This window comes from Dysidea avara, chromosome 3 (genome assembly GCF_963678975.1).
Source record: "Dysidea avara chromosome 3, odDysAvar1.4, whole genome shotgun sequence".
NCBI classification, from domain to species: domain Eukaryota; kingdom Metazoa; phylum Porifera; class Demospongiae; order Dictyoceratida; family Dysideidae; genus Dysidea; species Dysidea avara.
Window position 1 is genome coordinate 12,552,050 of NC_089274.1, and position 26,480 is coordinate 12,578,529.

The 26,480-nt window shown below is 36.1% G+C and overlaps 2 protein-coding genes across 2 annotated transcripts in view; one reads left to right on the forward strand and one right to left on the reverse strand.

The window, feature by feature from the left end:
- LOC136249423 (ALK tyrosine kinase receptor-like) overlaps window positions 1-26,480 on the reverse strand; it is a 38,462-nt gene that overhangs the window by 7,800 nt on the left and 4,182 nt on the right. The window contains exons 4-10 of the mRNA XM_066041427.1: window positions 25,404-25,633; window positions 21,915-22,134; window positions 19,922-19,982; window positions 18,473-18,535; window positions 18,300-18,416; window positions 17,581-17,667; window positions 5,452-5,590 (exon numbers count right to left, since the gene is read on the reverse strand). Coding sequence (XP_065897499.1) covers window positions 5,452-5,590; window positions 17,581-17,667; window positions 18,300-18,416; window positions 18,473-18,535; window positions 19,922-19,982; window positions 21,915-22,134; window positions 25,404-25,633 — 917 coding nt within the window. The remainder of the gene's footprint in view (window positions 1-5,451; window positions 5,591-17,580; window positions 17,668-18,299; window positions 18,417-18,472; window positions 18,536-19,921; window positions 19,983-21,914; window positions 22,135-25,403; window positions 25,634-26,480) is intronic.
- LOC136249424 (uncharacterized) lies at window positions 2,455-3,306 on the forward strand. The gene is made up of 3 exons (XM_066041428.1): window positions 2,455-2,667; window positions 2,760-2,984; window positions 3,043-3,306. The coding sequence occupies exons 1-3, from the start codon at window positions 2,500-2,502 to the stop codon at window positions 3,223-3,225; spliced, it is 576 nt and encodes a 191-aa protein (XP_065897500.1). The 5' UTR covers window positions 2,455-2,499; the 3' UTR covers window positions 3,226-3,306.

Below are 26,480 nucleotides of genomic sequence, written 5' to 3' on the forward strand. Positions count from 1 at the left end.
TTTACAGCATTACTGTTAAATGGAGCACAAAAATAGGATGTTATGATATAGCGTTGTAAAAGATATCTACAGTGAGGTAGTGAGATCAAATGTACAGTATTGATAGCAAATACGGAAAACTTGTGTTACTAAGTGAAATGTAAACCTTTCCAAAGGTGTTATCACAATCCACAATTACATTATGATCAATCTGGATTTCTATTAAGAAATTAATATAGAGGTTTACTTTGGTTTTCATGCATGCATGAATGCAAAGTAAAGCAAAAAAGAAAGGCAGTCATGTTAAGCACAGCTATTGCCACCCAGCAAACCAACACTAGGATGCCTATGCACTGCTCAGGCACTCGATGAGTCTTCTGCAAACCCTCCTAGGGCAGGATTAGTAACCTACAGGAGTTGCCCAGGGAGATTCAACTGGGTGGGCTGATTTCTCAGTAAAATTGCCATTTAAAACAGTCAAGGTAGTATATATGTCAGGAAGCAGAATGTACAGTTCGATAATTGAACACAAATTCCTGTTATCCTGTCTACCTATTTCTTATTACACATCTACATGTCATGCTACTTAGGTAATAATGGCAAAACTTGTGTTTGCAAGCAATCAAAGTAAACAACAAAGGTCAATATTATCATCTTACACTAAATAACACAATTCTCAGAAGTGACACACTGTAAGATCCCACTATTCATGTGGTATCTTCAGCAACTTTCCAAGTATATTTTGGAACTAGAGTTAATTGCTACACAGAATATGGTAGAGTTCACAAATCCTTACTTATAAGGTCACTCAAAGTTTCCAAATAATGAATCCTGGGATATAAAATTAAAATACAAAACCACACAAGTACACAGGCCTATATAGATGTAACCAACAATATACATACACACTGACTAAACAGTTGTCAAAGGATGAAGCCATATCTGCCAGCAGCTGCCACATGGTAACCACATTGCACAAAATTATACAAATGCTTTATGTGATTGCTATACATGGTATACATTTTGCAATTACACAGACAGGATTTACAGATTCCTAATAGTGAGAACCAACATAATCAGTGAATGAAGGAAATATCATATGACATAGCATAACATTTTCAAGTATATTGCTCCATAGTAGAAACGATGTATGTATGTTGCACTAACTGCCTCTGTGCTAAGCTGTCCATTAACTGCGTAAGCTGTACTAACTATCCTGTAAAATCTGACCTACCTTTATGACCTGTAGCTATAACTACATAACACTTTCACTACCTTGTAGTCAAGTTAACACCTCAAATAACCATTTTATAATGCCATGTTGTTAGCAGTGTACAGAACAGCAAATGAGAGTCCCCTTCCCAAGTTCATTTTGCACTTGAGTGACAAGGAATTACCTGCAAACATATGTACATATGGCTCCTTGTGCATTAACTACTTGTGTTATCCACACAGTGAGGGCCACCATATATGGAGTGACACATGGAGAAGTTTTGTGAATCATGCAAGAAAATTATTGTGGGGTGCTGGAAAGTTCACACACACACACACACACACACACACACACACACACACACACACACACACACACACACACACACACACACACACACACACACACACACACACACACACACACACACACACACACACACACACACACACACACACACACACACACACACACACACACACACACACACACACACACACACACACACACACACACACCTTGGTAGACAGGACTAATACACCTACACCATATTCTTTAACTAGAACTAACCTTTATTATGTGACATCCAGCATTTTTACAAATGATTTTTTGTACAATATTGTTCATATAAGTTGTACATTTATGCCTTATTTGATTTGCCAATAATTATCTGAAGTTCTATAATCAGGCAGAATGAAGTCAGAGAGCAGGAACTATATTGAATCATATGATTACGTAGTGGAAATATGACAGTATATGACACACTGTATGAAATTACATTGTGTGGTATGCTGAAAGTTCCACAAAAGCTAAGTGCCTCTTCTAGCAATTTGGTGGTAATTTTCATCACACAAAACTTAATATGGCATATCAAGTTTTGTGTGACGAAATTATGCAGATGCATACTGAATAATCAATAGTAAGGTGTTGGCACAGTCAATATCCTATCTCCTGGTTTATACCAATGATCAAGGCTAGCACTGCTACCAAACTATAGTTGTACATGCCAGATTGCCCCATTTTGAAACTTTTGATAACCATATAGGGAGATAAAGTAAAGCCAGGTGCATAACCACAATTACAATATACTTCTTACTACAGGAAGAGGCAATAAATATGACTTTCATAGTAAGAACATCTCAATAGGATATGGGAGATACCTAAACTACCAAAGCAAAATAGAACCCATAGAAGAATGAAACCTTACACAACATCCGTAACTAATACGGTTTCCATGCAGTATAAAACCTCAGTCTTGAGCATGAGTTGTCAGTGGCCTTCACAGTTAACAGAAAGTGGGAGAAGTCATGAAGTTTCAACTAGTCTTGACACTTGGTGTGATACTTGTCTCACTGACAGTGAAAAGTGAAGCAGCCTCTAACAGAACAGATTGTATGACTGACAGTCTCACTGTCAAAAAGGAAACTCAAAAGTTTTACTGTACAGCAACTGAAATTTATGACAAAATTAAATCGGTAAGTTTCATCAAAGCATTCATCACATGTATTATTATTATTATTATTATTATTATTATTATTATTATATGCGTTAACCCTTCATATTGCAGGTAAAACTAGATGCCATCAAACCAGTGTTATCAGATAGAGACTTCAACAAACATTCAGTTGGTATAATGCTAGAACAATTTACAGCTACCTGTAAGATCCACACCAGTGTAATGATGTACAAATATCAACTAGAACAATACATACTAATGAAGGACTCTGATGATCATTTATATAGTATAACTGCTGCCTTGCAAGGGACAGTTAACCTTCTTGAAATGATTGAGGTAATGATACACCTTGTAATAACATGTAGCTGTAATTCAGTGGTATACTTATTTATAGGAAGCTACCTCAGGACAAGCTTGTGTAGAGTTTACTCCAGAACAATACCAGATGATATACACTTTACTTTATGATGGTCAACCACTACTAACATCTCTTATACAACAAGTCAAGAAGTGGACACAAGCTGAAGATTACTGTAGCAATTATGGCTACCCAGTACCACATAATGAGAACTGCTAAAAATGTATTTTAATTTGTAATACTCTATACATGAGAACATGTTTCATAGATTAATTGATAAAGAGCATTTAATACAACATATATACTGTACTTCCCTAGCTAAAGGATGTGGTATTGTTACATACTAGTATAATTACCTAGTACTCGCTATTATTTACCTAGTATAGGGGATGTTATGAAGTTACACACTATTGCACAACTAACAAGGCGCAACACAGTACACCTTACATGGGATGTCTGTATAATATTACAGGAATTATCTTACATACTATACACGTCCCACAGTGGATGACATATTATAGACTTTTGATACTAGGTACACATGGTTATAAACACATACTTCCTGTTAAGCATGCATGTGCTAGACACACCTGTTTGTTAAGCGCTAGTGATGCCACGATAATCGTGGTGATATGATACAAGTTATAGTTGTAACATATCCATGAGGTTCGTATCTGATTTGTAAACAACTTCACCCTCAGGCCGCCGATTTGTAAACATGACACCCGAGGGCCACAGGCCCAAGGGTGGAGTTGTTTACAAATCAGAACAAACCGAATGGGTGCGTTATAACTGATTTGTGGGATGGGGCATGCGCAGAAAAAGGTGCCCATTTGTAACATGGAAGGAACGAGAAAGTAAGGCATGTTTCCCATGCATGAGCACGAGATGTATAACAATGCCACATCACGTCCAACCATTGTACTGTTTCACATCATAATTTAGACGGGTGTAGCTGAAATGTGTGATATTCATTGTTGAGTGGCACAGCACTGTAATAATCTTGGTTAGCTTAATTTATTGGCAGTCTTGGTTAGCTTAATTTATTGACTGATATATTGGCAAATCAGTCAGTGTTCAAATCAGTTGTAAACTACAATGGTTTACAACTGATTTGAACACTGACTGATTTGTAACACTAGCGCATCCTTTGATCTGCCCATGCATCATACTACAATAGTGCAATGCTTACCGACAAATTCAAAGAATTGAAATCTGTACATGTAATCAAAAACTGTGCTAAATGTTGTTTACTGGTATTTTACATGCTGCTGCTGCAAAAAAAAAAAACACTTCGAGTTCCTGGTTTATTGGTACTACTAATTCATTGTAGAATATCAAAAATATTGTGTCCAGCCTTTGTCTGTAGTCATAAAATTAATATGCATCAAGATTGATCAAAGTATATTGTGCTTGTTATCCAAATTGCTTGAAAACATCATGGGTATCAATAAATGCTCTCCTAGCAGAGACTTCTCGCAATTATTTATAAGTCATGTGATTAACAAGCATAGTATAAAAATTATAAATGCATATACCAGAGTCTACGGTAATTACAGCCATGGTTTTAATAAATGAAGTCCATTGGGACACTAATGATAATGAAATCCTATAGCTACTTGCTTTAACTATGTGAGATGTTAATAAGCATTACAGATGTGGGCCTTCCAACTCTCTTACATAGCCTAAAACAATACCTGGAACTAAAACCTTATGTTGCTGTATAGCTAGTAGGAGCAAACCAGATTGTGAATAATCTTAAGTGCACAAACAATATTATATGTTACTTGGAAACATCCAGTCACACATCATTTAAGAATACCTAGAAGACTTGTATGAATACTATTGCTACATACACATATGGTCAAGCTATATACGCAGGTAATAAACTGATTACATAATATCAATCATGGTTCTGTTACTCCTAGGGATTTTACTAAAATCACATGATAGTAACTATCAAACACTGCTCATTTATGTATGTGGATGTACACGGACTGGAACAAAATAAACATTTAAAATAAGCCAAGCTTAGCACCTGTTACTGTAAACATACAAAACATACTCCACAAACTTTGCAGATGGTAAACAGGATTACAATAACCTGAAAGTGTGCACAATTTCGCACTGACAAATTGTTACAAACGAACTACGCACACTAATATTGCAAACAAACTCTGTTATCTTTCAAAGAACAACCCTGGTATCCTGTCTGTCCTGAATCCACATAAAGATATTTGTTGCCAGGTAACTGTTTGGTCTTTATAGACCACTTAACTGTTTGGTCTTTATAGACCACTCAACATTTCCACAGAATGTACCACAACAGTAAAACAGACGCATAGATGATTGATGGATGCCTACTGACATATCATTGTACATATTCACAACACCTGGTATATCAGTTACCCTTACGTATCAAACTCCATATAAACAGCAACTTACCTAACAAGCTAACTATGTTTGGATGTGAAAATCTTTTCATCAATTCAGCCTCTTCTGTAAATGTTTTAACATCCTCATCATTTCGACTGTTTAGCACTTTGACAGCAACAGGCAATGTCCCTTTAAATCCACATATATTCTAGAAAACCAACCAATACAAGTTGACATACTTACTTTGGTCATCTAAATACCCCGGCAACAAAAACACATGTACACAAATGTACGCACATAAATTTACACACTACTAGCTATTAAATGTAATTGTACATTATGTAAATGACAAGTCAGTAATTTTTTAAAAAAGCTTGTGTTTGTATGGAAACTAACCATAGACAGTGCATAACATCACATATACTATTGTACTGTTGGTTTTGATGAAAGATTAACACCAAATTTAACTGCAAATACAAGGTTGTTGTCTATGCAGGTAAAACACTTTGTGATTGCACTAACAGAGCAAAAATTCCATGTCCTTATTATAAGTACAAAGGATTAAAGCAACAGTAAGTTATCTATATCAAGTCCTTTTGTATATATGGCTTCTATAAACATACTTTGTAAAAACCACATACCGTACATCAAAACACGTAACTATAGCTACAGTTTATACTACAATCTCTATGTTGTCTAGTGTGCATATACCAAGTAGTTAACTTGTGTTAGCATTGTGTAAACCTTAGAAATAGTTACCATGAGAATCTTATATATACAAAATAGCTTTCAAGGATAAACATACAAGCCAAGTTTAGCTACATAGTCTCAATGAATCCTTACTGCCTGTAATATGAACTTTCTTCAAGAAACCTGAACATAAGCATTGCATACCAGAAAATCTGGCTTTGCTGTAATTTGACTATGGTAACATTAGCACAGCAGAATACAGGCACAAATGTATGCATGACAAGAACGTGATCAGGCACATGTGAATATAATATGCTTGTATAGGAAGTAACCATTTATAGGCATATTTACCGTGAAATATTTCATTCCCCTTGCTAAAGGCTGTCATGCATCTGTAATGCATGAACAGTCATGGTATATCCCATTTAAAACAAATAACAATTAGTTTATAATGATCTGTCAATATATGAACTGCACACTCAATTACAAATCCATATCTCCGTGTGATATATACATGACAAAGCCATACTGTAGTACTAGTTTGCATTGTGGAGTAAGGTGGATAGAGAATGAGATGATCACAGCAAGAGACACAATCAAGTGATGTTGGTCATGGCCAATTTATTTATCGTAATACACATGGTGTGAATAAGAAATCTCCTGGTCTAAGCATTCACTCATATGAATTTTTACAGTATTTAATTCCTACTTTTAGCCATGCTGGTTTTATCATAATTCCATATATGGATTAAATAAGGTGTTAAATTTAATTTCAGACCCTTGTTTAAGCACTTCAATGATCCCTACTAGCTTGTAAAATCCCATACACTCATTTACATCAAAGGAAAGAAAGATGCCATACTTATGAGGCAGTAATTGACTAACAAAATAATCAACGTTTATACACGAGGAAGACAATATGCAAAGCTATCATAGAGTCAATCTGCTTACTTCAACTGCTAGAGGTGTGGTATGAAACAAATCCTGCTTTATTCTTACGAGATAGACAGCACATGAATCCATTGACGCACTATCCACACACTGACATTTTGTATAGCAAGCAAAGAATGGTTCACAAAGGAAGACAAAGGTAATATCATGATGCAGGTATTGTGTCTACTCCGGTATTGTGTCTACTCCGGTATTGTGTCTACTCCGGTATATGCTGCCAAAAGCACGTGTCAGGCTGAAGCAATTACTAATGGTGAAAAATCAAGCCCATAGCATAGCTGCAATTTGTTAGTTTTTCAAACAGATTTTTAAAAATCATAGCAACTTACTGGAAGCATTCAAGATATTGTTAAGGTATTGTGAGGTTGCATGGTTTCTAGTCAACATATTTCACAGGAAAGAACAAATCTTCATGATCCCTACTATACAGTAGAGTATAACCATACTATATATGGTTGACTCCGGTAAAATTTAATCTATAACTTTCTTACTACTACATGGAAAATCAAACACATTTTAGTTTTAACACTATCATGCATGCAGATAGCATTATGTACAGTAGTAGTGTAACTAAGGGGAAAATCAAAGATCTACTGAGGGTTGTGAGTGTCACTGTAATTTTTCTAACACAGTAAATATTTACTCTTTAATATTTCCTAGGAGATGGTACATCCCTATACAGAAGATAAAATTCTAGTTAAACAATGTATGAAAAGATGGGATCACTTTAAAAACCAGTTACTAAGTTCTGATATTAAGTTCCAGAAACAAAAGAAAAGCATGATCAACCAACCACACACAGGATCTAGACTACAGGAGAGCTTGGGTTTAAAGTATCTGTTGATATCACCAGAAGTAATGAACTTAATTCATGGAAACACGTTGTCCTTGCATAGTCCATAGAATGGACTAACATATGCTGGTGCACCATGCCAGTGAGCCATCCTTTAGAAGACGTTTACATTTACAATATAGTTTTCATTCAACATTATAGGCAGATGTTAAAGGAAACTACATAACGTACACACATACAATTTCATAGCTGTCTACATTAATGATGTATGCATACATAGACACTTATTCCCCATAACTGGTAAACTGATAACATATCTGTCGTGACACTTATTGACGTAAGATTATTGTACACACATAGACACACAGGTTTCCTGTATTGCTGTACTATGTATCCTAGCTACCTTGTAATATGATATTAGTAGGTAAGAATGATATACAACAATCTATATCAAGAACTAGTACACAGCTACATACTGCACATTCTTACGATACAAGTATAGTATGCATACACATGAAGTATTTCACTATACCAAACAAGTGTAGGGTAGCTATTCTGGTACCAGGAGTCCATAATAGCCGATATGGACTCTTGCTGGTACTAAGTACAAAAATGTAGTTGTAAAGTAATGAATTATAAGCAAACTATGATGAAACAGCTTGACAATAGCTTGAGATATGTGTGCAGATATACTAGTGGACAATTAATACATAGACCTACTTCAGTGCTTAAATTCCTAATATTCCTTTTGTAGTTGTTGTTTGTTTGCTTCTTTTACTGAATGTCTACCCATCAATTACTAAAAAGTGAAGTGGTCATTTCGCTTTGTTTTCAGTTACATATGTCCAGCCCGTTACATAGCATTACAAATGAAGAATAGTACGAAAAGTGTCTCTGCTAGCAATCTAGTCATTATGGAAAATACAGATGATCGATCCCATAAAGCACAGGGGCTAATTAGCACTCTATCTCAAATCAATGACACTTAGGACTATCAGTGAAAAGAAATTGAACACAAAGGAGGAACTCATGATGCATGTATTGTACATATGTACTGTGGCATGTCATAAGGCACCTGTCAGGTTGAAACGATGTCTAGCAGTGAAAAAATTAGCCCATAGCTTTAGAGTTCCTAGTTCTTGTCTGAAGGAATTAATAATTACAAAATTTCACTGAAAATTTTGTAACAACATATTGGAAGCAGTTTGGGTCGCACTCAAGGCACCTCTGGACTTAAATGCACCCAACCAATACTGCTGGTTTCTGATTACTATATTTAAGATTATTGCACAGTCACATAGAGATGCAAGGTTTCCTATATGCTGTACTTTGTAGCCTAGTTACCTTGTAATATGAGATGAGTAGGTAAGAATGATACACAACAGAGGATAACATATCAAGAACTAGTGATAAACTACATAGCCACATATTCTGGGGGCACATTGTTACAATACAGGTATAGTGTGTATAGTACAACTATGTAGCTGTAAAGTATTGAATTATATGTAAACTATGATACATTAGCTTGATAATAGCTTGAGATGTGTACAGTTCGCATTTAATCTTTATTACAGGCTGTTGGTAACAGTAATCTACGGATTTTTTTATGCCTGAAATTTCAAGGGAATATTTTCCAAAAATTTTACGATACTATAAGTAGATAAAATATTTGAAATATTGGCTCAATATCGGTATTGTATGTGCAATCATTTTAGGTGTACACATGTATAAGAAACTTTAACCATTGGATCTATTAATAGGCTAACAGAACTTAGGGACAGGTGCAAAAGCTTACATTGCGCTCGACTAGGCTTTCCTGCTTTTATCATGACCACAAAATAAAATGTAACTTCAGAAATTGATTGATTCCATATTTAAATACATAAGATGTCATGCCCTTGTGATATGAAATAAATTATATGAATGTAAGACCATAACTCCTATATGTTCTCCTTGCTGAATGATGACACACTGACACATGTCTTTATACAACCCAGTTACAATACAGAAAGTTTATATTGCTAGTCTTCACCACTGTAAGTATAAGGTGTACTATGTGCATTGTACTAGTTCAGTGATGTATGTAAGTGTTTACTATTTCACAACAGTGACAGCTAGGATAAACAAATACTTCAATGCACATGACTTTCATTGAACACTTAATCCGTTTATGGAGAATACTCAAATACTAATAAGGCAGTAAGGTGACATATCATAAACACATCATTGGATCTACATCACACTTCCAGTACTAATAATAGTTAGACACAACATATTTCAATTGCTTTGCAGGTGTGTAAACTTGAGGATATAGAATATGGCAGGAAAAATAGCTTGTGTCTTCTATTTCACTTTACATCACAATGCATCAATGGTATTTCCTTCCCTTCCCAACATCTAACTGTTATCCTACATGCTTACAACTACAAGTATAAGGAAAAATTAGGAATGTTAGTTTGGTTAGGGATCATAGAAACAAAAAGTAGGGAAGTAGGGAAATCGCCTATACACCTGTAGATATACAAGTGGACATTTTCGGTTCTAATTCAATCTATATATACCCACGACTAAATTAGGGAATAAAATGTCCACTAGTATATCTGCAGGTGTAGGTGACCTCACTTGTTTCCCTACGTTTCATTTCTATGATCCCTAATCGAACTTGCCAATACACTTCGCTTTCAGCCACGTTCAGTCTGGTATACAGTGCCACAAACAAAGAACAGTAGGAAAAGCACTTCTGCAATCAATCCAGTCACCACAAAAAATATGGACGATTTGTGAGCCCCAACTGTTTGAAATTGAAGTAACCATTACGCTTTGCTTTCACCTATTTCAGCCCGTTACACAGCATTACAAACAAAGAAGAGTCTCTACAATCAATCCAGTCACTACGGAAAATACATGCAATTAGCCAACACAGCCACAGGGAAGCCGCATCGTGCTATCGCGAATTGACACTTTGTGTTGTCAGTGAAAAGAACTGAAACACAAAGGAGGACAAAGGCAAGTCTCAAAAATGCCATGATGCACGTATTGTATATGCTGCGGTTGGCAAAAATGACATCAAACAGTGAAGAAATCAAGCCTGTAGCCTTACCCATTGTTGAGTTAGGCTTGGCTGGAGGCATCAGTTAGTTAGTTAGTCAGTCAGCATAAAATTCTGTTAAATAGAATTTTTTTTTAAATCCCATAAAAAGGTTTGGAGTTGGTCTGAAGACATTTTTAGGCTTAGCTATGCCTAACCAATGCTGCCAAGCTGTCATGAAGGCTGGTTTTAGGGTAATAGTTTTGGCCCCATGATCCCTAATATACTACAGTTGATACAAGAGCTTAAATCAGTGTCAGGGAAGGTATTCGTTGTTTATGTAAACAATGACTCCATTTCTTGGAGCAATTCTGTAATTCACTGAGTAGGAGGCAGTAGTGATACAGTATTGTATCAGTACGATATTATTCATTTAACCAAGCACAAGGAAAATCAGGAATTTTAAGTTCAAATTATAGGAATAAAAAGTAAAGAAACAAGGGAGGTCGTCTACACCTGCAGATACACTAGTGGACATTTATTTCCTACTTTAGTCTTGCTAAAATTCCTAATATTTCCTTGTATTTGTTTGTTTACTTTTTTAGTAAAAGTCTGAACTCCCATTCCAACTATCAATTACTAAAAGGTGAAGTGGCCATTCTGTTTCATTTTCGGCTTTATATGTTCAGCCTGTTACACAGCAGTACAAACAAAGGTTCTGCAGAGTTCAAGCTTCCAAGAAAGGTAAGTATGAGAAGTGTTTCTGCCAGTCAGTATGGAGAATATGGAAAGGTAAGCTCATCGTACATACTGCGGTATGTCAAAAGGCACCGGTCAGGCTGAAATGACATCTAGCAGTGACAAAGTCAAGCCAGTACCCTTAGCCATTATTGAGTTACACTTGTCTGAAGACAATACTAAGTCAGTCAGCAGAAAATTTCACTGAATACAAAAAAAAATTGTAACAATCTATTGGGTCACACTGAAGTGTTGTGTTCTGGGCTTGCCAATCAATACTGCCAAGTTTCCTGACAAACGCTAGTTTCCTGTGTATTAACCCGTTGGCTACAAACAGTGGCTTTGTTCTTAAAAAAACAAAATGTATTTTATGTAAAATACGCATTTTGACATACAACACTTGGGCTCCTGCTAATCTGTGTGTTCCTCCGTGGTTAGAATTAAACTACTCACAATGAACAGATCTACAATAACATATAACTTTTACTAATCCTTCTTTATTTCTTCTATATTTGAATTTACCAGAACAAGCTACACAGTCTCGTTTGTCTCCACTTTTTCAGGCAGTGACAAGTTCCATGTTCAGCTTCTCATGTCCTTGAATACCAAGCTCTTTTCAATGGACAAAAGCCAACGATCAGCTTTGTGCCCTGGTCATTTTGGAGTACTACTGTCTGCCATCAGTAGTGCTACCCTAAAACCCTGGGATACAGTTACTGATTTTATAAATGCTATAAAAATTTTAGGTATTTCTATTTGAATATATTACTTGTACCCAAAAAATAGTTTACCTAGTAGAGCCTAGGGAACAAGTGTAAAAGCTAATACCGCACTCAACTAGGCTTTTCTTCTTTTATCATGACTGTGCAATAAATGCAACTTTAGAAATTGACCAATTCCTCATAAGACGTCACGCTCTTTTGTGATGTAAAAATAAATTATATGTACATAAGATTCAGCCATCTCAGTAACTCTCATATGTTCTCCTGGATGAATGATGACACACTAACACACGTCTTAATACAACCCAGTTACAATTAGAGCTGGGCAATAGTAAAAAAATATCGAGTACCGTGACTATCAATTTTCAAATCACATCGTGATATTTAGCCTCTATACTATCGTGATGGATGTAACACTTGTAAATGACTACTAAATAGTTCTATTCATGAACCATATTCTTGCCTTTTCACAAGAAAGGAGCAATGATTAGGTGTAAACAATGTATAAATTACAAGTTTGTTCACAAAATTCTCAATTGTACAAGTAGCTAACTACTGATCTGTCATTTAGATACTATCATGATACATATCATTATCATGATATATTCATTACTATCGATCGTCTTGTGAAAATTTTGCTATCGCCCACCTCTAGTTACAATATAGAAAGTTTATATTGCTAGCCTTAACCACTGTAAGTATACAGTACACTATGTACATTGTACTAGTTCAGTGATGTATGTAAGTGTTTACTATTTCACAACAGTAACAGCTAGAGCGCTTCATTGCACATGTTGAACACTTAAATACACTACGCTACTTTTAGAATTCATGGACAATTCTCACATACAATAACGTACTAATAAGGCAGTAAGGCGACATATCATAAACACATTATGGGTTCTACATCACACTTCCAGTACTCAGTTACTTTGTATCATTGTATGACTGTGTATAAACCCTCAAGTAACTAAGCATATAGAATGTGACAGGATTAATAGCTGTATTCTATTTCACTTTACATCACAATGCATCAATGGTATTTCCTTTCCTTCCTAACACCCAACTGTTTATTCTACACACTTGGTACTATTATTAATATACAAGTCTTAGGGCTTATATCAGTGTCAGAGAAGTTATTCATTGTACATATAAACAATGACATTGTTCATGACTTTATGTTATGGTGAATTAAATAGCAACTTATTTGAGTAGGAAGCATTAGTGATACAGTATTTGTGCCAATAGAATATTTACCAAGTACGTACAAGTAAGATTAGGAATTTTAAACTCAATTAGGGAACATAGAAATAAACAGTAAAGAAACAAGGGAGGTAGTCTACACCTGCAGACATACTAGTGAACATTTAATTCATACTTTAGTCTTGTTAATCAAAGTAGTACATTTCCTTGTACTTGTTTGTTTACTTGTTTTACAAAAGAGTCTGAATGCATCTGAACCAACTAGCATCCACTAAAAAGTGATGTGGCTATTTTGCTTAGTTTTCACCTTAAATGTTTAGCCTGTTACACAGTATTACAAATGAAAAGTAGTAAGAGAAGTGTCTCTGCTATCAGTGTGGAAAATATGGTGATTACCCTTATAAAACATAGGGACTAATTAGTGCTCTACCACAAACTGATGACACCTAGCATCGTCAGTGAAACAAAATGGGATACTATGGACAAAAGTAAGCTCATGTGTATCATGATGCATGCATTGTACACACTGCAGTATGTCAAAAGGCATCAGTCAGGATGAAACCACATCTAGCAGTGAAAAAGTCAAGCCCACCATAGCCTTAGCCATTGAGTTAGCCAGCCAGTAGAAAATTTCACTGAAAAATTTTTTTTCGTGACATTACAACCTATTGGAAGCGTTTCGGATCATACTGAAGTCACCTCTGGGCTTGTCAATCAATACCGCCAAGGCACAATGAAAGTATTGTGAGGCTGGTTTCTATTCAATATATTTCTTTATGAGAAAGTGTAAGCCTCCATGATCCCTAATGTATATGCAGCACTACTGTATGGTATCTGATTGGTCAAAAGACAGGGCTATTCAAAACACAATGATTGTGTGAGAATTTTAACAAAGTTATCACAGTGCCATAGTAACCTGTAAAGTTTACAATTTATCAACTGAATTTTATTTCATGAATTTAATAATATGGCACACTCTAAGGATAATTGTCACTAGGTGCTGTCCCAAAACCATTTAGCCACAAATTTAGTTTTGCATGGATCAATACGTAATTGCAACTCCAGCAAAAGTAATCAATACATAATAGCAAAAGTGATTGCATTCTGAAGAACCAACGCTACATAGCAACGCTACATAGCAACCACATCAAAACACTCCTCATGGTGTATAAAGTACTTTAAACAAGTATAAGAAAAAATAGGAATTTTAAACTAGAGTAGGGACAATGTGGTACTGTAGCACTGAATTGGAGTGGTATGTGATGTCCAGATACTGTAAAACAATAAGAAGTGAATATCTCTACTGTGCTACGGAGATTCTACAATCAAAATGTACAGTAGAGATATTTACTTATTATTGTTTTACAGTATCTGGACATTACATACTACTCCGATCCAGCTTGTTTCAGTACTTTATATTCCAGCAGTACTACATTGTCCCTACTCTAGCTTAAAATTCCTTTTTTCTTATACTTGTTTGTGAACCCTTTTTTTTGTCAATTCATGACCACTATTAAAAAGCTAGCTTACATCACATAATATATATTATGCAATACAATAATATAGTTTTAATCACATTCATGAGTGAGATCATGATCTGTACTGCAGCAATCATGAATCTAATACTCGTATTCATAAAAGCACAAGGGCTGTCCACTTTCATTCCATCTACGTACACCTACGTATACGCATTGATACACACCAACAGCACCGAGGTCTGGCATAGCCATGCACCAGACTAATTCACTTAGCTATAAGCAGATATGCCACTTACAATAGTCTACTTTCATACATATACACTTTCATACATATGCTTTATGCATATCATTCCACAAGCAGTCCATTTCCTGGAGGCAGGTGACATTTCATCTACAACGGAGAACAGTTCACTGAACTTCCTGCACATGTATTCCAATATGTTGGTGCAATAACATCGTGAAACGTACACGCCTGGAGATTGAAGCCATATAGTGCTGTGGCCACTATAGTATACGGAAGGATAAAAGTAAGACAATAGTGCACGTATTGTATGACTATCAATATGCCAACAGTTTCTTCTTAAGTGAATTTGAAGCATTTCTGCAGAAAAGTAGGACCGTAGCTGTAGCCACTTTTCTGCTACAAACACATCAGGCAGGCAGGCAGGCAGTAGAAATATTCTGTTAAATAATTTTTTTATATTCTGTAGCAATTTGATGACAATGTTTTGAGTTGATCTGAAGGCACTTGTGGGTGCAACCAATACTGTCATCAGTACTGCCACCTTACAAGTCAGAAATATTAGCCTCGAGTAGCCAGATCACTACTTAATTTGGGATTTGTTAATTATGAGATGTGCACATGGTGGCTTCTGCTATATTTAAAAATTCTATGCAAAGCCATCGCGTGCAGTTCTAACCAATTAACAAGCCTTTCACAACAATATGAAGTCGCACAGTAGAATCCCAAAAATCTGTGTGGTACCAGAACAAACCTGCTATACTGCATTCACTAGACCCTTTCTCTGGCTACGCAAAACTACCGGAATACAGTTATTGATTTTATAAATGCTATAAAACTTTTGGGTATTTCTATATCTATACCTGTAATTACTGCATGAAACTGAATTGCTTACACATAAATAATTTTTTACAAATCTGTTGCTTGTTTTTTATTGTGTATGGGGCCAAAATGTCTTGAACAAACAACTCATTCTATGGAATTGTCGTTAGCCTCACTGTTTCCTTGATGGACTTTCTGATGAAGACAAAAGCAAAAACAATGGGAGAGACTACGTATTTCTAGTGCTCCAATATTAAAAGAAGTGGATCTTATGGCAGCAAACCTTGAAGATGAGCAGAAGGTTTAAATGGCTGCATGGCTTACTTGGTGTAGCTAGAGTGATGAACTTGATAAAGAAGAAGTTGATAGCACTCCTTTGGTGGCTAGCATGAGAGTTATAAATATTCATCTAAGAGTTTTGAGGACACCATTTATAACATTTATGCAAAACAAAATTCAACTTTGTGGGAAGGACCTTACACGAACAGGTCTGAGGGTGAAATTTATTGAGCTAATGTTGAAAGTATTCCCAGACGATCATTTTTAGTTGCTTAGACACAAAACATCCACATAGCATCAACAGCGGATCTTGAATTTCAAAAAAACACCATTTCAATAGATTGCCATATGGAAATCCCACAGAGGAAATGCTTAAACACTAACGTATGTGTAAAGGATATAATTCAAGACTGAAGTATAGCACAAAACATGTCTCCATTGTCCTCTCAATTGTTAGTCAAGTACCCACCTGATATCGCACTTCACATTCAAGATTACCCCCTGTACTACCCTACTCCACTAGATTATTCCATAAAAGTTTATGCATTGTCAAGTTGAAAACTGCTAAACAAGTACACTTGGTCAAGCCAGTACAAAGAAAGCCTAGTAGATCATATACTGTACTTAAATAGCCTTCTCTTGATAGTCTTTAGAGAACTATACACTTGATTGTAAAATAGTCAAGCAACCCGTTACCAAGCAACAAGATGATTTTTACAATGCATATATTTTGAAACTCACACCTCTGTTGCACCTACTAAATATTAACATTACTACATTCTTTACATATCATGAGATCAATGTGAACAATCACTAAACAATGAACAATGTGAATAATCACTAAACAATGAACAATGTGAACAATCACTTAACAATTAGTACAATGAACTACATACAGTGGAATTCGACAAAATCAACGTCACATAGAATTTACAAAACACATTCCAATTTCAATGCTAAATTATGGACTCATTCCATATAGGATACCAAGAGTAAGTCAAGCATACTGTATGCGACACACAGAAACACACACACACTACATCACACACACACTACATCACACACACACTACATCACACACACTACATCACACACACACACACACACACACACACACACACACACACACACACACACACACACACACACACACACACACACACACGTACACACACGTACACACACACACGTACACACACACACGTACACACACACACACACACACACACACACACACACACACACACACACACCTTCGCATTCATTAGATGCACTTTTCCAAATTGTCCTTCACCTAATTCTCGTAAATAAATAAGATTCTCTCTAGGGTAACCCCATCTCTGTGTGAAACAATACCATCTCTAACAACCCTTCCAGCATACTACTTTTAAATGTATAATATATACACACAATATCAACACAGTAAAAATATTGTTGCCAGGTACTTAACTAAGTAGAAATGGTTACAGTTTAGGGAGTAGGATAAGCCCTTGTGAATACGCAATGTACTTAAGCAATGCTTCCATGTGAGCCAATGGTTACTGTACAAAATATCAATGAAGAGATTCAATTAAGTTCAATAGATATTTGAGTTCTACTACATTTGTTATGGTGCAAATTTTATGAAGAAAATCCAAGCTAATACGAAGAAATAAGCGTTCTGAAATGGCAGTAGCCAATTCACTACTAACAATCCTTGTACATATCAAACGACCACATACAGTCAATTGTCTGTGCTGGAATCTATTTCATTAGAATACATTTTAATAGTGCTAAACACCTTATGTACTTAATTCCATTGCTAGTCAGCATTGTATTTCCGTTTGCTTCACAACGTTAGCAAAAAAGCTTCCCATAATTTTAGAATCCAATCCTTGATATGTAATAAATACAAATGCTACCAATATTGATAGACTGATACAAATATTACTACAACACAGATGGTATGTACATATGATTCAAACCTACTAACCTCTTCACTTTCAAGACTACAGTATTTTCTCTGACAGTTATAAGCATAGAAATCCACTATTGGATTGCCAACATCGTATTTTTCTTTAGAAGAATTAAGAACCTCATACTGGTTATCCTGTGTAAAACATTGCTAATATAGACACAATACAAGAGTACATTGTACACACATACCAGTACTTTGTTTCGTGGACCATCAACAGTTTCATAACCAGGAGAAAAAGAATCTTGAATTTGCTAAACAATGTACATGAACACATGATAAGTTTGCACAATAAAGATCATTGTGACTGTGCCAAAGTTTGGGAAAAGAGATGAGTTTGTTACTTAAGTACATCCTCAGGTGGTGTGGCAAGCTTAATAGGCAATCACCTGGCTTGGGGAGAATCAGTCCTCATTTCGCAGCTGGCCAAATATTTCTGTTAGCCATTAAGGAGTTAACACAGCCCTGTAATTTTGTCTCTAGACATCTCTGTCAATTTTAAAGCCTATCTGGTGTACCTCACCCCTCTATGAGCACGTGTGATTCTACTACACTGCTATCTTATTTAGCAGGAAAGTCTACAGGCAACTTCAAGTACAGGAAATGCTCTGAAAGGTTTTAAAAAAATTGATGTGTAAATTTCATATGCATGTTCATCACCCTTGACCAAGTTATAATGACTTGAAATGTTTAAACCAGCTATTATTACTGGTAAGCAATTTGGATCAGCAAAATCCATTCACATGTACACAACGATCCGTGTACTCAAAGATTTCCTGTACTACAGTAGCATCCCATTGTTGAATTTTTCAAAAATGCAACACAAAGGCTCTACTTAGAAAATGGAACATTTTACTTTGTAAAATATTGTATGAAAAGATCTCTCGTAAAACTATTACACTGAACACTGGTCATGGATTAAGTGGTCTTGGATGGGTGAACAATAGTGACCACTGTATCAACAAAGTTACTTTATAAGTGGTTGATAATGATGAATGGTGTATTATACATCATATGTACATGTAAATATGAACTGATTTGAGTATTTATTGGAGGGAGGTGCAGCTAGCTTGACAGGCAGGAATTGTCAATGATGCAATCCCAGGTAGGAGAAGCGTTAACCCAGACAAGGAGTTACAAAATGGAGTAAAATGTATAGCACAAAAAGAGTGTGAAACACCAGAATACTGGGGCACAAAACAACTGTTTAGGGCTTAAAGTCAGGTGCAAGACACCAGCAATGTACTAACAAATGATGTTTATGTGACAGTGGCATGGCTACCACTGAGACAACCAAGGTAGCTGCTTCGGGAAAATGAATTTGAATAAAGAGAATTCAAGAAACTCTAACAGAACAGTCAGATATTCTAAAAGTAGAGCTGTCACGCTAGTCTAATAGATCACTCAAATGTGCTTCAGCCTATAAAAACTTTTTTTCTGGTTATGCTACATGTATCTTGTGACCACTTGTTACAACATGATCCAGAAGGTAAAGAAATTACCCTCAAGATTTTTTTTCCCTGTGCCATTTATTGTAGAAGGTGGTGTTGGTTGAATATGTTATGTTACAATTATTATACAGGTAGTGTGTAACTGGCCCAGCCACTGTACAGGTACACAAATACAGTAAATCAACTCACAGACGATGAAATCAAAGGGACAATAGATGACCCAGTAGGCTGCTTATAAACCGATGTATTCCTACAGTACAATGAAAATTTGTAAAACACAGTACATAATACATACAGTATGTCCGTTAAACCTCTGTGGCTTGCACGCTAACCACTGAGACACATGCACTCACTCTAACACACAATACAACTCAAAAAGAATACCATGGTACAGTAATAGCTTGAGCAAGTACTCCGACAGAACACTAATAGAACAATCATTATGTAATAAATAACAGAATACGCAGTTACAAAACTTTCTAAAACTTTGTTGGCCCACATAATCAAATACATTTTGCGCATTGAAATACCAGCACAACCAAGCAAGTATTTAAACGTCTTAAATGTTTGTTTTAGCTCCAAATTGTGTATACGTATAATAGGGCTCTCATGATTAATCGATTAAAGCAATTACTTGATGAAAACATATAATCGATTTATTACGGTACACTGCACAAAAAAGAGTTGCGAAGTAGCCGCGAGGGTTTGCACGTGTTTGTTAAGTGCGAGGCCTTGTGAGTTGCTCGCATACATTTAACAAACAGGTCTCATACATTTAACAAACAGGTCTCATACATTTAACAAACAGGTCTCATACATTTAACAAACAGGTCTCATACATTTAACAAACAGGTCTCATACATTTAACAAACAGGTCTCATACATTTAACAAACAGGTCTCATACATTTAACAAACAGGTCTCATACATTTAACAAACAGGTCTCATACATTTAACAAACAGGTCTCATACATTTAACAAACAGGTCTCATAGTAAGCTTCACGAACTAATTGAGTCATAAGCTGTTGACATAAGTAATGGTTTGCTCTTGAAGGTGTCGTGGGTAACCTAGCAATTGACCAACAGACTGCATTAAATGACCACTAATTGGTCCTGTTGGTTTTATATATGTGGCTTCATGAACCCCACCAAAACACACAGAGCACTTCCCTTGCGATCCTTTCACAGACCATTTCCAAACCTTACAACATCTGTTCTCAAACTTTAGAAAATCTATTTGAGACCTAACAGACTTCACAAACATTTGCAAGCCCTCGTGACTTCTTTGTTACTTTTTTGTGTGCACAATACCATATTTGTAATTCATTAATCACGTAGTATACACATCATCAATAAAAGCTCTAAGTCATTCTATAATGACGTCACATCGGTTTTCTATTTGGAGTACTCTTATATTTTTGAGTATTGTGACACATTTTTCATGAACCATTTAGTTGTTAATAAAGGATGATATTGAAGACAAGTTACCAGGTATGGTTACAACGTATATAAAGGAATGTTATTTTTACTCAACCTTCAAAACCAGCTGAAATTTTCAAAACCCACGTAAATGATTTTATTCCACTGCGTTATACCCATACCTGTTAGTTTTAACTCGATATCTTCTTCCTGGATCACACAAACAATCAATCTTCATTTGTTGCCCAATATCACCTGTACTTGAAAACATTAAAGTTCCCAAATAGAGGTCGCCATTTTTTTGCTCTGACATCATTATGGAAAAGGATTATAGCGAGCTGTTTGAACGAACAATTTTATTGTTACGATAATACACATAGATTAATCGAATAATCGATTTAGTAATTGATGACTAATCGATTAATTGAAACCGAGAACCTTAGTATACACTGCAGCTAGAAGTGTGTGTGTGTGTGTGTGTGTGTGTGTGTGTGTGTGTGTGTGTGTGTGTGTGTGTGTGTGTGTGTGTGTGTGTGTGTGTGTGTGTGTGTGTGTGTGTGTGTGTGTGTGTGCGTGCGTGCGTGTATGTGTGTGTGTGTGAACTTTCCAGCGTGTGTGTGTGTGTGTGTGTGTGTGTGTGTGTGTGTGTGTGCATGCGTGTGTGTGTGTGTGTGTGTGTGTGTGTGTGTGTGTGTGTGTGTGTGTGTGTGTGTGTGTGTGTGTGTGTGTGTGTGTGTGTACACATGTATAATGCTAGACTTACTTGGTATGAGAAAACATTTTACTGCCAAGCCATAGAGTAAGAATTAGGATCAGAATTAAAGCAAGAACAAAAGCAATACTGCCAGCAACTACGAAACTTGTGGGGAACTCATTATCATCACCATTCGAATCTGTAGGTGATCCACTGCCTCCTTGCATGACATAAAATGAGTCCAGAAATTGTTTTGCCAAAGCTTGTAGTGCAGTGTTGGTATCATCCTCTACAAAAAGGGAGTGTACATGTCACGACGAAACAAATACAGTGCATCAAAACATGATATATGGCCACAAGTGCATTATAAACAGAAACAATAAAAACATCATGACTTCCATGCGATGGAACAATTTCATAAAAAATTGCTTCTGCCATCGGTAGTTCACACACTAAATTTGAACCACCCCAAATTATGAGTTCTTCATCTTATTTACATTAGGGATCATGGAACTACACCTGCAGATATACTTCAGTTTAAACGTCAACTAATATATCTGTAGGTGTAGGTGACCACCCTTGTTTTTATTTCTATGATCCCTACTCAAACTTAAATTTCCTTGTACTCGTTTCTTGATTTTTTTGTTTTTTGTTTTTTTGAAGCATAATTTGGACTGGCAAACTAACCCTGTGTTTAGACTCTATTTAGGTGGGCAATAAATCTCATATACTCCACCTTGTTTTCGCCTTCAGGCATAATATAACGTATGCTCAAAATCTTATGTTTATCCAATGACTACGCAATCCCAGCATGCTGTGATGTAATGGGGGCACTAAATTATGTCACATGGGGGCATGCATGGTTGCCATGGTGCTAGTAAGATCCCACCACGTTTACCGATGCTACAGCTGAAATAGCCATGGGAGTGATAACTAATTTGAGTGTAATATAAAATACAGTCTAAGCTATACGGGCACATATGGAATTTATGAACCTCAGGCCCTCCTTAGTAGTACCCTTGCTTCACTCGTGTTCTACAGACTCAGGCCTTTGGGTTTATAAATCAATAGACTCCACATTGTGCTTGTATAACTATTATATATACCACAACAATGCATGGCAGCAGGCCATGTATATTTTAATTTATATATTAATGTGCACTATCAGCTACCATATAGTGGGTTATTTCCGAGGGGATTTTGTTTTTGCAATTTTTGTGGATTGGCTGCTATCTGTGAAGATTAAAATGGCATAGTGTATATGTTAATTCATTGCTGCAAGAAAAATAAAGCATGAGGTGTGTGGCCGAGATGCTAATAATGCATGAGACGAAGCTGAGTGCTTTATTGGCTTTGAGGCCAAGTACCGAGTGCTTTATTTTTCATACAGGACGAGCAAGGCAATGCTTTAAACGATTTATGGAACTTTCTAGTTGTGTAGCTTCACCATACAGTAGGACTTGTAATTAACACGCATTGCACGTATTATTAGTAGCCTAAATGCACACAAACTAGTGTAATAAAGTATAAAGTAACTCACGCGTATTGTGACACACGGCGAAGCATTTCCATGATATCTCCAGGACTTGTCTGTTTACATTAACAAATGTAACAGCAACGTTACCTTCTCCAATCCATCATCGAAGCATTTAGGTATGTCTATACAAGCAATCCAGTGGTAGAACTTGTATTGGCTGGGGTGATTGACCACTCGGCGTGGCGAGGGCTATCAGGCTTCACCGGCTTGAGTGATCAGTCATACTGGCGTGAGCACAACGGGCTATTAGCCTGCATTAAAGCACGTGGACAACTGTACTTGATTGCCAGAGTACTTTATTGTACGAATAAAGCACTCTTTGCGGTGCAATAAAGCACTGTTCGCCCTAAAATGTACATTATGAAATTTAAAGTATACCTTTTCCTTGATCTCGCCTACACAAAGTTTTATAATTAAGTATTAATGTATTCTGAGGTAGTGATAAAATTTCCCCCTCAAAATTTTATATGGTGGCAGTTCGTGAAATATTCCCACTCGAAAAAAAAAAAATCTACTATACGATATGTTTTCCCTGTTACACATTAGTCAATACTACAAATGAAGAACTATACAAGAAGCACTTTTGCAATCAATCCAGTCTATATGAAAATTACAGAAAATTTCTGTTTAGTCAGCTATTACACACTACCTGAAATTCAACATCTACATAGTAATAGGGAAAGAAGTGGGGCACAAAGGAAGAAAGTAAGTTCATGATGCATCCACTCTAGCTGCTGCATAGGCAAAAGGGGCCTAGGTGGTGTCAAACAGTGAAGTACTATAACATTAACCATAGTCGAGTTAAACATACATAGTTCAAGGCTTTTGTAGTAAGTTAATAGAAACTTCTGTTAAAATTCCGTTGAAAGTTCTGAAAACATGTTTGGGCTTGACTAACAGAGCTCAGTTAAAATACTCTAATAGAACATACACATTAGGCAATATACTCTAATAGAACAGTCACTTCACAGTTCGGATAACAGAAAGTTTGGATAATCAATGGCTGGATAATGGAGAGACCACTGTACAATACTGTTTGATTTTTTTCTTGCCTTATGTACACACAATAATATGCTGTTTTGCTAGCAGTAAAGAGTAAAGTAAAATGCAAACCCCACATCTGGCCATATGTTGACTTACACTCTATTCACACTACCTTCTAACTCACAGCATGGCTCAAAATACAGTAAAGTGCAGTGTGAATCAATCAAGCTGTACCGAACTGGGTTCAGCATGGCACGACAAGGAGAGGTGGGCTGGCACTGGTTGGCCTGGGATAGAATCATATTCGGGCTGGCCAACTCGGGCTAACAATAATATTTGCTTCTAAACTCTTCTACAAAATGGTTATGACGTACCATACTTATGGTAGACTCTTTGACAGTTATGCTCTGATGACATTGATATTCCTGGCAAAAGGAGCACCCACTAGCTTCAACATGGCATCTATTGCGTTGTATATGACCTATTTCAGCTGGTTATACGCTTCCTCGCTACAATTCCAGTGTGTTTTTATTAAGCACCTAAATTAATTTATTGTGTGCTTGTTTTATTAGCTCTTTACTATTATATTTGGCGTGTGCACTATCAAGCTCCAGTAGTGTGAACAAGAGCCAACCCGAGTTCAACAACCTGAGTTGAAAACGTTCTGGATAATGTGAATGGGGTGCCACAGCCCATTCACAACTCAGGCTATTGGAACTCGAGTCAATCCTTGTTCACACAACTGTTTAACTAGGAATTGTGCATGTTACACAAACAATAATCAGCACAAAATGTATAATTTGTTTAGTAGCAGTGATGAATAAGCTGTACAATGTTATAGCTATTGCAGTTTATCCAGTGGGTGCTTTTTGTGCTGATGAATCAGCAAAGCAAAATGGTTAGGAGTCACCCACACACATACACTAAAACAATTAACAGTCATAATACAGTATTCATGTACATTCAAATAAAATACACACTGATACCTTAATGTACTAGGTCCCATTTACTGCACAATACTTTCACATGTATCGTACCTGGAAACACATCTTTTAAACTCTGACCAAAATTTAAAGACTCCAAGACACAGTGACTTTGTGGTGCAAAACTCATCACAGCAATTTCTGATACGTATATTGAATTGTTGTGTACAGTTTCAGGAGGTAACACTCTAATGCCACTAACAATATTTGCTGAGTTTTGCACTGGTATGACATCAAGTTGTACTTTGGAAGACTTCTTAGTGGTGTTGTTTGTGTTTGGTGTTCTACAATGAAATACATACAATATGTTAGTAAACCACCTTTGACAAGGAAAAATCCCCATACAAACGTAACACCAACTAAAACCTTCAGTATAAATAATATGTAAGTTTCATTGTATCATACAGTGTATAGTTGGGATCATAAAGGTTTGTACCTTTCTGATGAAAAATATCAACAAGAAACCAGCCTCACAATACCTTCAGTGTCTTGGCAGTATTGGTTAGGTATAGCCAAGCTGAACAGTCCATAATACTTCTAATAAGTTGCTAAGAAATATTTCTTCTAGTAGAATCTTTTAATGACTGGCTAATGCTTTCAAACAATGGCTAAGTAGACCTTTCAATGTTAGACATTATTTCAACCACACACTTGGCCACATGCCAAGTATATATGCATTCTGCAGTGCATATAATGTACAGACTTATCTTTGTTCTCCTTTGTGACCCTTACTTGTAGCACAAAGGTATTAATTCACAGGTAGGGAGTCTATAGCTTTGTAAGTTGCCTATGAATTTGTCCTTGAATAATAGAAAACCATAATGGTTATCACTTAGCTGAAAGTAATTAGTAGCAGTGTGTGACACCAGTGCAAATTTATTGACATCAACATCACTGCCAGAGTTGGGGTTGTTACACTAAAAATGTAACTAGTTACATATTACTCGTTACTTTTACGTGAGCGATGTAGCGCGCTACAGTTACATAATACTTACTGAAAAAAGTAACGAGTTACATATTACTCACTACTCTGAGGGCTGTAACTAGTAATAACATTACATATTACATTTGTTCGTTACAAACTATAAAGTAAGTCCAACCTTCTAAATACAAGCTACCAGCCTACAACTA